Raw genomic sequence first — 14,403 nt, 5'->3', positions numbered from 1 at the left:
TGCTAGCTTTCAGGGAAAAAAAATCACTAAGCAAAAACCAGCTTCTTAGCTCGCATGGTATGTGATTTGTGTAGTTTGATGTTCCAGAATCATTTTAGTTTAAAGTTGGGTTACTAAAAGTTTGGTGTTTTTTGTTTACATGTTACTATTTTACAGGTGATCTTTGCGATGGGAGCTCTACTTAATGCTTTTTGGCTAATGGAAGCTGGCAGATTCGTATTTGGGTAAGTCTAGGTAAAAGGTCAACATCAGATTATATGCCCTTAGAGGCATGGCCACCTTTTTCTGTGTTCTACAAAGTGCTTGGCGTACTTGTGCTCCCACAGTCTACATATATCTTCAGGGAGGTCTGTGGACGGTTGCAATTGCATTCCTAAATTTATTAAAGAATTAGAAATGACTTTCTAATGTTTCAGTGATGTGTTTAATAAATGTCTTCATTGAATTTAAACAATAATGAAACCATACATAACCAGCAGGCCAAGCAGTCATCTGAATTGCACTCTGGTGCTGGTGCTCCTTGTCTCTAGTTGTAAAAGTTATGTTTTATAGCATTTAATACAATTTAACATGTAAATAATTGCTGTAGTTCCCTTAGGGATGTTGCAGGATCACAAATGAAAAGAGGTGGGCTATAAGATACCTTTATTAAGGTTACAGGTTTCAGAGTGGTAGCCATGTTAGTCTGTATCAGCAAAAACAACGAGGAGCCCTTGTGGCACCTTAGAGACTAACATTTATTTGGGCATAAAAGCTTTCGTGGGCTAGAACCCACTTCATCAGATGCATCTGATCGACAGTATGAAAAAGTTTGACAATCCATGACGTACTATGAATGAGCAACAATAAACACATACTTTAGTTTTGTGAAATCTTGGCTCTGTTAACTTCAGTCATCACCCGTTGGCTCTTACACTATTCCATCTCAGCTAAGAAGGTGCTGCAGTCTCACTTACTTCACTTTTGCCTCTGCTTTCTTCACATTGCGCTTTGCACAACCAAAGGCAATTGTAATCCATTTTCATAGACTTCAGGTTATTCTTTCCCACTTTTTGCTATCGTCTTCAAAATGCAAAACCTGTCTTTCCTACATGTTTCTATTAGTTATGATTCCTGTTACATTAGATGTGTGCATGTAAAATTCAAGTGAACCTACACAGCACTACACAAACTGAAGTCAATTCATTGTACTGACTTGTTATCTCACAACAGGTGTTCAGATTACATTTTTACATATTTCTCTTTTCCCTATTTAGAATTGGTGGGGAATCCTTAGCAGTAGCACAAAACACCTATGCTGTCAGTTGGTTTAAAGGCAAGGAATTAAACCTCGTGTTTGGATTACAACTTAGCATGGCCAGAATTGTAAGTATGAAGACCTATAAGACTATTTTTATATAATCATATGTTTAAAATTTGACTTTGTACTTCTTGGAAGAGGGAACTGTGTGGTAAGGTCAGGATGCACTAATGAAAAATTGCCAAAACACCATTTACGAAGACTCTCATAAGAGAGCATTTTAAACTCCAACGTGGATGTTGTGCATTACAGCTTGCATGATGTAACCACCAGGACACAACAGTTTCTTGAGGTTTTAACTGTCAAACTTCTGAAGAGGCCCTGGTATAAACTAATATTGCATACAAAAGCAGGGCAGGAACGTCTGCCTTCTTCAAGGGTGAATTTTTAAAATGTACAACAGACTTTACTGATGCAGTGTACACCATGAGTGTCAACTTGGCTGAATTTTAGCTTGCTTTTTTTTTTTTTGGCATTTAATTTGCAGTATACATCAATTGATTTGGGACCTGAGCTTCTAACTGTGCTTACTCTGCAACATAGCTGTTCAGTATGGAAGTGTTACAAGAGTATTTTATGGACTTTATATAAATATATCTGACCTGCCATCCAACGATAGGCCTGCTATTCATTTTGTTTGGGCTAGGAAATAAGAATCGGCTGTATTAAGAACGGCCATACTGGGTCAGACCAAAGGTCCATCTAGCTCAGTATCTTGGCTTCCAACTGTGGCCAATGACAGGTGCCCCAGAGGGAATGAGAACAGAACAGGTAATCACTGCGTGATCAATTCCCTGTTGCCCATTCCCAGCTTCTGGCAAAAAATTCAGTTTTCTTTTTCCTTTTCCAGCCTTCCCTTAACAGATCATTAGAATATCTCTTATTCTGGGAGGGCTATCTTCTGCTCTAGTTAGACATGTCCTCCTGAAGTCTGCTACTTGGTTTAAAGTATGGGTTAAACAAATCATACATATAACACATAAGCCATTGCAGTATTTAATGTAGAGTTCATGGTGATATTGCTGCTAGTGCAGAAAGATCTAGCATGGGTTTCTTCTGAAACTTTGTATGTGACTGGATTCTTATCTTTGTAATCTTGAACCTATTCAGTTCTTGTACTAGTTGCAATTTTAATTTTATACCTTCGGATGCATAAATCAAGCTTACTTTGTAGATCCATTCTTTTTCAGATGGCTTTTCTTAGACACCTGATATTTATTGGGCGTTTGGTGAGACTTAAACAGTTCACCTCAGCTGATCCTTTTAAAACTATAATAGAATTGTAAACTGCAATATTCTTCATGACCGTCCTTTCTGTCTAGGGGAGCACTGTGAATATGAATATCATGGGATGGATATACTCCAGAGTTCAGGATCTGCTTGGCTCTACAGGTCACAGTACACTTGGATTTACACTCATGATAGGTTAGTAAATATTTTTTTTAAAAAAGTCATCAATGATACATATATGAAAATCCTGAATGCTACATGACATAAGCAACAAACATTGAACATTTTAAATGATATGCATGAACTAGAAAAAGCTAAATGAGTGATAAGTTACTATGAGTTCTTCAGTTGAAAATTTGCTTGATAATGTTGAAAATAAACTGTAGATGAGTCTGAGAGCAGTAGTATAACTGGCAAGGCAAGTCTTTATGGCCAGCAATAAGTTCAAAGTTTAAGTAAAGTCAACGTATGGGAAGTTATCACATTTGATTGACAGTTAGTGGTGTGTTATGGTGTGTATAAACCAGCAACTGAAATCAAAGTTAGTCTTCATTATGGGGATGTATAGTGGCCTTCATGTCTTGCATATGCTTGGAAATCATGGGCAGATTTTTAACTTTCACTGAACTATGTGCATTCTTCGTCCTCAAAAAGGCAGTATGTCAAAGTTCTTGTATATGTTTATTCATTTGTACTCTGAAGAGAGAGAAAATTTCCACTTGAGTGAGGTCTTTCCCCCCCACAAAACCAAACCAGGGGTATTAAGACATTGCTCCTGCTTACATCTGGGCTTGAGCTTTGCTTCTGATATTCCAAGTACAGCTAACCTTTGGTGCAGAATTGCTCACACATTACACTCACTATCCTGTAACTGCTGATTTGTGCGTGTAGTCAGGGAACTATATTTCTAGATAAGTGCAATTATCTGTAATCAAATACAGGCACAATTGTACTTTCAACATTTGTTTTTGAAAATAAAAGGTAAAAGATTTTAAGGTGGTGTCTGTATAAGGTGGTGTTTAGTAAGCCGAAATATCTTTACATTCTTTAAAGACTTTGAAGTAGTCCATTATTTAGTTTTATAATGCCAGCAACTGGTGTTCATAGTATACTCTGCGATTGTTAGACTGGTCTGGTCTGTTTAGAGATGTATGATAAAACATACATATTCTAAGAGCTAGGTCTTTCTGGAGTTACTACTGTACAGTGAATGTCTCCTCTTCCAGGTGGTGTAACATGTATCTTTTCACTAAGCTGTGCATTGTTTCTTGCTTATCTGGACAAGAGAGCAGAAAAAATCCTTTGTAAAGAGCAAGGAAAAACTGGTGAGTGATAACAATAGTTAAAACGCTCAGTTTGCTTAGTATGTTCATCTATAGTACTATATCAGTTATTTAAAGTGTGTATATAACCTGGACTCGTATCTTTCACTCTAGAACAAAATAACTGGAATTTAATTTTAAAGGGTATCTGTCCATTAGTCATATCAGGCTCCCGGTGCTCTGATTTTACCACCCCTCATCCTCTTCTTGCTGCAAAATCCTTGATTTAATAAAAAACCAAACCCTGCTTCTAGCTGTCATGATTGGAAAACATGAGTGAAAACTGGATGCAATGGCTCTCGAGCCTACAGAAAGGACAGTTCATGCCCCGTGTTTTACCCTGAAATCAAGACCATATAAATGTAAGCCGTAGCTGTTTAATAACTGCTTACTATTAATAGAAACATCCAGCTAATATGCATCCTGCAACCTCAAAAGCCTCCTGTGCTCTCTAGGTTTGAAGAGCCCAACTTTCTTTTACACAAGTGCCAAAGTATAGATTTCCCCCAACAATCTGTAGTGATGTGTTGTCTATACAAAAATCTGAGGCATACTGGAAATAGTTTGTTTTGCTCTGTTCCCATATTTAATCACTTCTCCATAGTTCGGGGTTGCAGCAAAATTTCACTTTTCAATTGACAACTTCTTTATTTAAATAGAAGTCTTTGCAGATGTTCCACTCTGCTGCTCCCAGACTGTCTCTGACTCTAGGGACCGTGCCACAGAATTTATGTCCAGCTTGCCATGGAATACATTGGACTTTAGTCTTCAGTTTTGGCAATTCTGTAGCATTAAGATAGGATCAAGAAAATGCTGGTTTAAACTTGTCATTAGCTCCCTCTTGCACAATTTATGATACAGTGAGACTATATCATACAAAATCTAACTACATGAACGCTCAATTCTACAATGCATTATTTAGTTTTATTCAGTGTTTAAAAATATTAAACTTACCTATAGATAACTTGCATTGATCCCAATATTTCTTCCTTTCTGAAGGTGAAGTGATTAAATTAACTGATGTGAAAGACTTCTCGTTGTCCTTGTGGCTCATATTTATAATCTGTGTTTGTTATTATGCGGCTGTGTTTCCTTTCATTGGACTTGGGAAGTAAGTGTCTCTCTTTTTCCCTCCCTTCCTCCCATCCCCCCTTTTTAAAAATGAAATATAAAAAAAAGCTGCATCAGAAACATCACTTCCTAATGTACCATACCAGTTTGTCTCTACAAGTAGTTTTGTCCATTAACTTTGTGCCAATGTAAATTTTTAAAGATATATTTAAAATGAAAAATTGTTTTATTTTTCAAAAAATTATTAGGAAAAGTTTTTGTAGCAGTTCTGCATGTTATTCTGCTTTTGATGTCTCTTCAGTGACATTGCTTGTGCCATCTCTTACCGTTTGAGAGTTGTGATGTGGATTTTCTTATCTGTTGCACTTTCTAGAAAATACACTTTAGGTTTTAGCACTGGTTGAGTTGGCGTAATGCATGTTACATTTGTTACCTAAAACTTGGAATTGGGTTACTTAAAACTTGCAATTTTAATGCAGCAAGAGCCATGGAAGGCTGCCATTTTGTGTCCTCCGCTGCCCTGTTAAGTGGAGATTTGTCTAAGCATCATTAACCATCAGACTTCTCCACACTAAGATAGTTGTCCGGCTTTTCCATTTTGCTTATGCATTCTGTCCAAAAGGTCCTGCTTTGGCTGGTCTAATACAGTGGCTTGGTCCTTCCTGTCCCATCACTAGGTTCGCCACCAGTGAGTCGTGCTTTTGATGACTGACTGACTTCTGATGTAGAAGAAAACATTTTTAGAACCTTCCATCATAGAAGTCCATCTCCTAAATACCTTTGATACCTCATATAGAATTTCTTTGTTCTCTGGAGGATTTCATTTTCTGTAACATGCATTCTTATGTTTGTCAAAAACTGTTTAAAAAAACTTAGTAAATATGATTTTTTCCTATTTTCACTGTCAAATTTAAGCTAAAACGATAACATTTTAAATGGGTAAAAAATATTCTAAAACTCCTCTATTGATTTTACTTTAGGGTTTTCTTCATTGAGAAATTCAAATTTTCTTCTCAAGAAGCAAGTGCAATTAACAGGTACTCCTGCAAATTTACTTGATTAAAGGATTTTATGTAAGAGCGTGTCAGTCACTATGGTCTGTTAGTCTAGGGAGAGAGTAGAGAGTCTTTCTCAAAAATCTTGTCTTCAGACATATTTGTGTTGTGCTGTATAACTAATGCATTCCCGGGGTATGCATAGGCTATCCTATCAAGGAGCATCAGTCCCTCCCTTGTGGGAAGTCCAAACTATAGAAATGAATCATGAAACTTCGTTTAGACAAGGAAAGATCTGTTTTGTGACCACTGTTAGAAGAGTCATGTACTGAGAAGCACTCCTTTCCCCAGCAGAGCTTATTAAGGTAGGCTAATTATGCTTTGTAGCTATATAGTACTCAGCAGTCAACTAACTAAAGTATAATAACAAATCTGTGAGGTAGACTGAGGAAACAGAGGGTGAATGAGTTGCTCAACATCATACAAGTGACTGTTAGTGCCAGAAACAGAATCCATCGCTCGTAAATCATTCCTGTGTACTAACCAGTAGACCACACCGCTGGCTACCTAGGCATCTTGGTCTCTGGGATGATGCCCTTCTGACTTCTACAAATGGCTAATTGCCTTTCTGCGATATAAGTGGGCTAGATTTTCTTCTCTTGAGGCTGATCCCTGAATTGTCAGGTGGTAAATGCTAAATTTGCCCCTCCCCCCCACAACTACCAGATACTAATTATGCTGTTTTGATATTTATTTATTGGAGATGGAATGTATTTGTTATGCCCTCAAGCATCCCAGAACAATTCAAGCGTGGGGCTCCACAGTGAGAGGGAATTTGGTGTTTTAGATAGTGATGCTTCATGATGGAAAGACAGAAGTTGCCTTATGATTTAAAATGTAGACTAAATGTGTTTTCAAACTCTCCTTATCACTTCTTTGTAGCATTGTATATATCATATCAGCACCCATGTCCCCTGTCTTTGGATTCCTGGTGGATAAACTTGGAAGAAATATTATCTGGGTTATGTTTGCTATAGTGGCAACCCTTGCTTCTCACATTATGTTGGCCTTTACTTTCTGGAACCCTTGGATTGCTATGGTAAATCTTGCTGGTAACAATGACTTTAATTGTGTACATATGTGATCTTATCTAATAGCCATATGATAAATTTATCATGCTCTTTTGACCATATTGCTGGCACTGCGCCCACTAGTCCACCACCATGGAGATAGAGAATAATGAATGGCGTAGAGAAAGTTAATCAGGCACTCCTGTTTACTCTCTTTGAATACAAGAACAGGGAACACTACATGAAACAGAAATTAAAAGTGAAGTTAGGGAATATTTTACACAACATGATTATCTGCTTGAAGTTATGGCTACGTCTACACTACCTTGGTAAGCTGATCTAAGTTAGGCTACATTAGCTACATGAATAACATAGCTGGAGTCAACGTAGTTTAGGTAATCTTATTGTGGTGTCTACATCATGTTGGGTCGACGGGAGACAGTCTCCTGTTGACTTACCTTATTCATCTCGTTCCTGGTGGAGAGCTGGAGTTGACCAGAGAGCGCTCTGCTGTAGATTTAGTGGGTCTTAACTAGACCTGCTAAATTGAACCCCGGTGCATCAATCGCAGTAGCATCACTCTCTTAGTAGTGTAGACATAGACAGCTTAATAGGACTTAAAACTGTATTAGACACTCGTGGCTAATGAGCACCCCAGTTACATTAGTTAAGCAAACTTTTATAAAGATTATAAGCCTTTATGCTTCAGGATACAAGCCAACTACTGGGGGTTGGAGAGGTTAGCAGGACACTTCCCCTATTGGTAAGTCATTAACTCAGGTCTAATCCATTAGAGTAATTCCTGTGCTCCTTTGGAATCTGGTAGAGGGCAGAGGGTGGGTTGTAAGACTGCAATTCTGCAGCCACCTCCTCCTACTTACAAACAGCTGGCGGCTATAGGAAGAAGCTCCCAGGCTCTGAGGCTTTCCACAGTCTGCCCCTGGAACATACTTGCATTTTCCTTTGGTATTGGGCACTGGCAAATGAGATAATGGGCTGGATGTAACGCTATTGCCCCCCCCCCCAAAAAAAAACCAAAAAAAAAAACCAAACATCATTCTGGGATGTATTAGCAGGAGTGTCGTAAGCAAGACACGAGAAGTAATTCTTCCACTCTACTCTGTGCTGATTAGGCCTCAGCTGGAGTATTGTGTCCAGTTCTGGGCACCACGCTTCAGGAAGGATGTGGGCAAATTGGAGAGAGTTCAGAGAAGAGCAACAAAAATGATTAAAGGTCTAGAAAACATGACCTATGAGGGAAGACTGAAAAAATTGGGTTTGTTTAGTCTGGAAAAGAGAGGACATAACAATTTTCAAGTATGAGAAGGAAGAAAAATTGTTTTTCTTAACCTCTGAGGATAGGACAAGAAGCAATGGGCTTAAATTGCAGCAAGGGAGGTTTAGTTAGACATTAGGAAAAACTTCCTAACTGACAGGGTGGCTAAGCACTGGAATAAATTGCATAGGGAGATTGTGGAATATCCATCATTGGAGACTTTTAAAAGCCTGTTAGACAAACACCTGTCAGGAATGGTCTAGATAATTAGTCCTGCCACAAGTGAAGGGGACTGGACTAGATGACCTCTTGAGGTCCTTTCCAGTTCTGTGATCGGCTGTTTTCTGTTCTGGCAGTTGTGTACTAATACTTGAAACCCCTAAACAGCTTCACACATCCATTTTATTGACGTGTGTGTGTGAGGAGCCTGCCAGAAAACCCCTACCTTCTGTCCGTACCACCTTCCCAAGATATACTACTTGAGACCCCAAAAAGTCAGCCCTAAAGCACTGACAGACTGAAGATCAATACCTAACAACCCATCAGAGCTAGCAGCGTGTCTTCCTGCTTTCCAGTGTGACACAGTACTTGTTTTGATAGCATTACAATTTTAAGGTCTGACAGCTATGTGCTGAAAAGCTATTTCATCTAACTTGGATATCATTAAAACATAATTAAAATGTTCACTCCTCCGAAGGCCTGTACAGTGGACTTTTACTAAGGCACCTGGCTTTCCAGGTGGTAGGAGAGGGAAGAGTTTTTGTAATTCTTTTCTTATTGGTATGAAGATATGTCACATTTTACAGGAAGCTTTTAGACTATGTGGTGATTGGTGTAAAGGTTTCATTGGTGCTTGATTGTATTGTTCAGAAACCCATGAGTTTTTTAATATTAATTCCCCAATTGAGAGCTTCCACTATGAGTTGTTGAAGATCCCTACAATGGTACCAGGTTATCCCTAATCATACCTGGTACAATTTAACCACTCAGCTTGTTTTTTTAAAATAAATTGGCTTTTCTGTGTATTATATACTTAAACTTTTTTCCTAATTGGCTTGTTCTGCTTATGCAAAGCTCATCCAGAAGCTTGTTGCCAAAATACCATTACTTTGCTTATGCTCATATGTTTATTGAGTCTGACGTTTCTGTTGAGGAAACTGTTGACAGAAATGTCATCCTTTTATTAAAATCTATACCAAGTACTATATTTTAGTACTTGTAGAGTTAGTTGTATTTAACACCAGCCTCTCTCTCTCTCTCTCTCTCTCTCTATATATATATATATTTTAGAATATATTTATTCTAATCTTGTTTTCAACAGTGTATATTAGGAGTAGCCTATTCACTGCTTGCCTGTGCTTTGTGGCCAATGGTAGCTTTTGTGGTTCCGGAACATCAGCTGGGAACTGCTTATGGCTTGTAAGTATTCATATATTTGTCTCCCAGGGGAGGTCTACAGCGGGTACTTCCAAATACAGAAGAACCATTTAAATTTTGAGTATCTTATTCCAGAGTGGTTGCTAATATGTTCGTTGCAATGAAATTATCTTATAAAATTACTCAAGCTAGGAACAGTCCTCAAATTCTTCAAGATATGCTTGTTTTGATATCAAACAAATCTAATAAGTTTTCATTCTTCTGAAATTACCGTCTCCAAAATAGCTTTTTCTTTTCACATTTAAAGGATTACTGGCAGAATTAACAGGTCACAAATGTAGAACTTGATTCTGTCCTCCGATTTGTGGGTACAGTTTGTACAATCTGAAAATGTACCTGTTGCATATCTGCCTCTGTATGCCTTGATGCAACTTGTGGCCGTGTACAGAGTCTTTCGTGTAGCTGACAGGTTTCAGAGTAGCAGCCGTGTTAGTCTGTATTTGCAAAAAGAAAAGGAGTACTTGTGGCACCTTAGAGACTAACTCATGAAGTGAGCTGTAGCTCACGAAAGCTTATGCTCAAATAAATTTGTTAGTCTCTAAGGTGCCACAAGTACTCTTTTTTTCTTGTAGCTGTATTTTATAAATGCAAATAAGGAAACTCTAGGTACTCTTCATAACTTAAGCATGTTGGCGTCTTTAAAAATAATAAAAATAAATAATAAAAAAAATTCCTCATGTAATGTGGATAACCAGATTGTTTACCCTGTGTTTTAGTATGCAGTCTATCCAAAATCTGGGTCTGGCAATTATTGCCATAGCAGCTGGTACAATACTGGATTCTCGAGGGTATCTGTTTCTAGAAGTCTTCTTCAGTGCTTGTGTTTGCTGTAAGTACATTACTGTGGGAACTTACAGCTCCTGAATATACGGGAGCTCACATGACATATTTTCCTTAATACTCAGTGTGTTTGTAGCCACATCAGTGAATATTTTCTGTTGTGTAGATTGATAGTTGGGTGCTTGTTTTATAAACTGATGTTGAAAGTAATCAGTTTTCACTGGAGTATTGATCATTTACCCTCAAGTGGACTTTATACTGGGTACTGAAGAAATTTTTGAGGGGGAAAATGAGGTCAGATGGATATTAAGTATAGTCAGAACCTTTGTAAAAGGGGATCTTCAGGGAAAGATTTTTTTTCCATGTTAAGTGACCATTTTCCTGATCTTGCTTAAACATTCTAGGTGGAGTTTTCAAAGTGTCTAAGTGAGTTAGGAGCATAAGTCAATAGGACATGCTCCTAATTCACTTAGCTGATTTTTAAATCCCAACTTCTGTCAACACTGCTACCTAAAAGATTTGACTGTTGCTTAATTGCATTTCAGGGTAAGAGTTGATTTTCTTCCCCTCACAGTAACCTTGCTGACTATAACTCTCTTCTGCTTTTCTAGTGTCATTAATAGCTGTAGTCATGCTGTATTTTGTGAATCACCTTACTGGTAAGTGCATGTTTATATTGTCTCTTTACATATTTTCTGTTTGAGTCAGTAATTTTAGTTACAACAATGATCTAAATCTTTCCTCTGTAACTAGTATTACACAGGGTGACGAAGCTGTTCTGGCTCAACTCTGTGGATTAAAAATTTTACCCTCTTAATGGAGGGTAATGGAGACATTTCTAAATCGCCTCAATATAAAAGTTTCCTTTGCCAATTACCATGAAAATTCTCTCAACCTTATCAATATGCTGAATACTCCCAATATCCCAGGGTAAGCAGGGGATTCCGAACCTATCCTTTGAACTAACTTGAGCACTAGTTTTAACACACCTGGTACTTAATATCGTGAGATCAACCTTTGTAAAGGAATACAGTACAGCTGCACATGGATATCTGATTTGGTCATTTATACTAGGCTTTGAGTAAGACACTGACCATTTCCCTATCCCTGTTTGGAAAAATTTCAGATTGCTTTTGTCGACCTCCTAGTAACTGTTGAAGTGCTGTGTGTTCGCATATGTAAAAGTTGCATTGGCTCTTCAGAAAGCAAATTATCTTAGCTCCCCCATGATTGTTTTTGTACATCTAATTGTATTTTCAACATTGGGGTTGGATAACGATGGAGCCAGAGAAAAGCTGCTACATTCAGTCCATTTTATTGCTAATATTGGGTTGTTTCTATCAAGGACATGCTAGCATTTTATCCTGTATACGTATAAATGCCCCAAGCTTTGTAGGGCTTCCACCACTTTCCTTGGTTTAAAATATTTTTCACTCAAGAAAGCTGTTCCTGAGGTTCAGTCTAAAACTTCCCTTTTTCTTTACTACATGCTGTTAATTCTAGCTCTATCATCCTAAATTCCTCTCCTTCTTGGGTAATTATCCCTTTAAATTTTTGTTCCTATCATATTATAACTTAGGTGAGGTGATAGCTAAATAGTTAACTTTCTAAAAATCTTTAAGTAATTTCTTCTAGCACTTATCAATGTTCTTCTCTGAACTTAGCTTGTTACTTAGAACTGAATTCATTCTAATAAACTCTAGATCAATTGCTCTTGCTCTGACGTCTGTTTATGCAGCCTAGAAATGCATTGACTTTTAGGTGCCATATCGAATTGTAGTCTTCTGTCCATTTGCTGTCTTGTCTTATCCCAAGGTCTCTCAATATTATTAATTTCCATATGTATATTGACTTTCATTTTCTCAAGTTAGAGATGTTTCTAGTTGAGTATATCATACAAAGACACATTTCAGAAGGTCCTAAATAAATATAACTTCTGTTTGTAGGAGGTGATCTTAACTGGTCTGCAAAGAAAAGGGAAAAACTGCAAAAGCTAGCTGCGGCTGAGTAAGTATATAAAGCTGAGAATTGATGTCCTTTTAAAAGCTTTATTAACTTGGAAATCTTTTTTTCTTTCTTTTTTAAACATACACATAGTATATTGCAAAATAAATTGACTACAAAAGTGTGGTTAAGGGGAGATTGTGCCAAAAGTCTAGAATCAGGTATGGCATTGAACTCTCAGGAATGAATGAGGCAAGAATAACTTTTCACAACTTCATTCTGCAAAAAGTTGAAGCCAACTGGAGTTGAAGATGCTCAGTACCTATGAAAAAGAGGCCATCTACCGGTAACTGAAGCTGGGTGCCCAGAATTTGCACTGTAGTGCGTGCTGGCGTTCTCCTTTAAAATACACAACTCTTTGCAGTTGTCTATTTGAGAGACAGGGTGGGAATATCTTTTATTGGACCAACTCCTGTTGGTGAAGGACAAGCTTTCAAGTTACATAGAGCTGATCTTCAGTCAAAATTTAGTCTGCTGTGTGGCTCGTGGCTTTCTCCCTCTCTGAATTACGTGCTCCTGCCTCCTCTGATTGAGTAAAGCAAAAGCTGTCTATGTCTACTGCCCAGGCATCATATCTTGCTGGTCCTAACTCTTGAAAACATACCTTTATATTAAAGAAGAAAATAGAGTTCCTTCCAGCTGAATGAAAGTTCTAAGGCCTGGCCTCCACTAGGAAATTATCTTTTGTTTAAGTACATTGTTCAGGGATGTGAAAAAACCACCCCCCTGTGTGACCCAGCTAAACTGGCTTAACCCCCAGAGAATGCTTCTGTTGACCTAGCTACTGCCTATTGGGGAGCTAGAGCACCAATGCCACCAGGAGAACCCTTCCCATTGGCATAGGTTGTGTTTCCACTGAAATGAGTGTAGACAAGCCCAAGTATATTTTAAAAAAAACTATTAGCACTGCTCACTTCTGAACTAAAACTGCTTGCTGGTGACCTTTTTATGTAGGTGTGACTAGCTAAGAAAAGACAAGTAGCATGTTGTTGTTCTATAGTCAGGCTTTTGGGTAATGGCATACTTTTTTAATTGCCATTGCAAAGTAAAATATAGAGCAGAGTATATCTGGGGCCACTTATGAGTCAAGTAAGATCTGGGTTTAAAATCAGAAACAAGACAAATGAAGACTCCGTTTTTTTCAAAATAGGATCTTAAAGTTAGGCTTCTAACAGGTGCCTAAATATGGCTTTAGAAGCCTAATAATTTAAGAGTGCTGAGCACTCACAGCTTCCTCTACCCTTCAGGTTACTGAAGAGTTGAACTTAAGGGTCCTATTTCTGAAAATCTTGGCTTTTAGTTGTGAATGGGAAGCTATCAAAACATTTCTGTAATTCGTATCCATTCTTATCTAGTGCAATGGATGCTGAAAAGTTTCCTGCTTCTAGTTATTAGAAGAAAAAGTGGGCATAACTGAACACACACGTTTTAAATGTTTGCATGTCCATCAGCTGCTTACTTTGTGCACTCTAGACAGCTTTGGTATCATGCATATAATTGCTTCCTGTCAAGACACAGGGTTTATTTCAAGTTTATTTTGACTGTCATTGACGATCTGAGTTTAATGGAAGGTAACTTCCCTAACTTAAGGATTTAGACCGAAGGTATGTCTGCACACAAACAGCTACAGCTGCACTGCAGCAGCAGTGCCATGGTAATGCTTCAGTGAAGACAGTACCGATGCCAATGGGAGACTCTCTCCTGTCAGTGACGGTACTTCAGCTCCCCAAGAGGCGGTAGCTAGGTCGACAGGTGACTTCTCCCATCGACCTAGCACTGTCTACACCACAGGCTTAACTGTGTCTCTCAGGGGGTGTGGATTTTTCACACGCTTGAGCAATGTAGTTATATCGACCTAATGTCCTGGTGTAGACTAGGACTTAGTAGTGTGTGATCAAAAGGGCATTAACAACACTAC

At 38.1% G+C, this 14,403-nt stretch overlaps 1 protein-coding gene across 2 annotated transcripts in view; it reads left to right on the top strand.

Annotated features, from left to right (window-relative positions):
• Positions 1-14,403, top strand: part of MFSD1 (major facilitator superfamily domain containing 1) — a 29,880-nt gene that overhangs the window by 11,102 nt on the left and 4,375 nt on the right. For both annotated transcript variants that reach the window (XM_077825584.1, XM_077825585.1), the window contains exons 5-15: positions 157-224; positions 1,257-1,365; positions 2,623-2,725; positions 3,757-3,855; positions 4,852-4,963; positions 5,904-5,960; positions 6,861-7,017; positions 9,586-9,683; positions 10,418-10,530; positions 11,093-11,140; positions 12,428-12,488. In XM_077825584.1, coding sequence (XP_077681710.1) covers positions 157-224; positions 1,257-1,365; positions 2,623-2,725; positions 3,757-3,855; positions 4,852-4,963; positions 5,904-5,960; positions 6,861-7,017; positions 9,586-9,683; positions 10,418-10,530; positions 11,093-11,140; positions 12,428-12,488 — 1,025 coding nt within the window. The remainder of the gene's footprint in view (positions 1-156; positions 225-1,256; positions 1,366-2,622; positions 2,726-3,756; positions 3,856-4,851; positions 4,964-5,903; positions 5,961-6,860; positions 7,018-9,585; positions 9,684-10,417; positions 10,531-11,092; positions 11,141-12,427; positions 12,489-14,403) is intronic.

Source organism: Eretmochelys imbricata, chromosome 9 (genome assembly GCF_965152235.1).
Source record: "Eretmochelys imbricata isolate rEreImb1 chromosome 9, rEreImb1.hap1, whole genome shotgun sequence".
Lineage (NCBI taxonomy): Eukaryota > Metazoa > Chordata > Testudines > Cheloniidae > Eretmochelys > Eretmochelys imbricata.
This window is presented reverse-complemented; position numbering and strand designations above follow the sequence as displayed.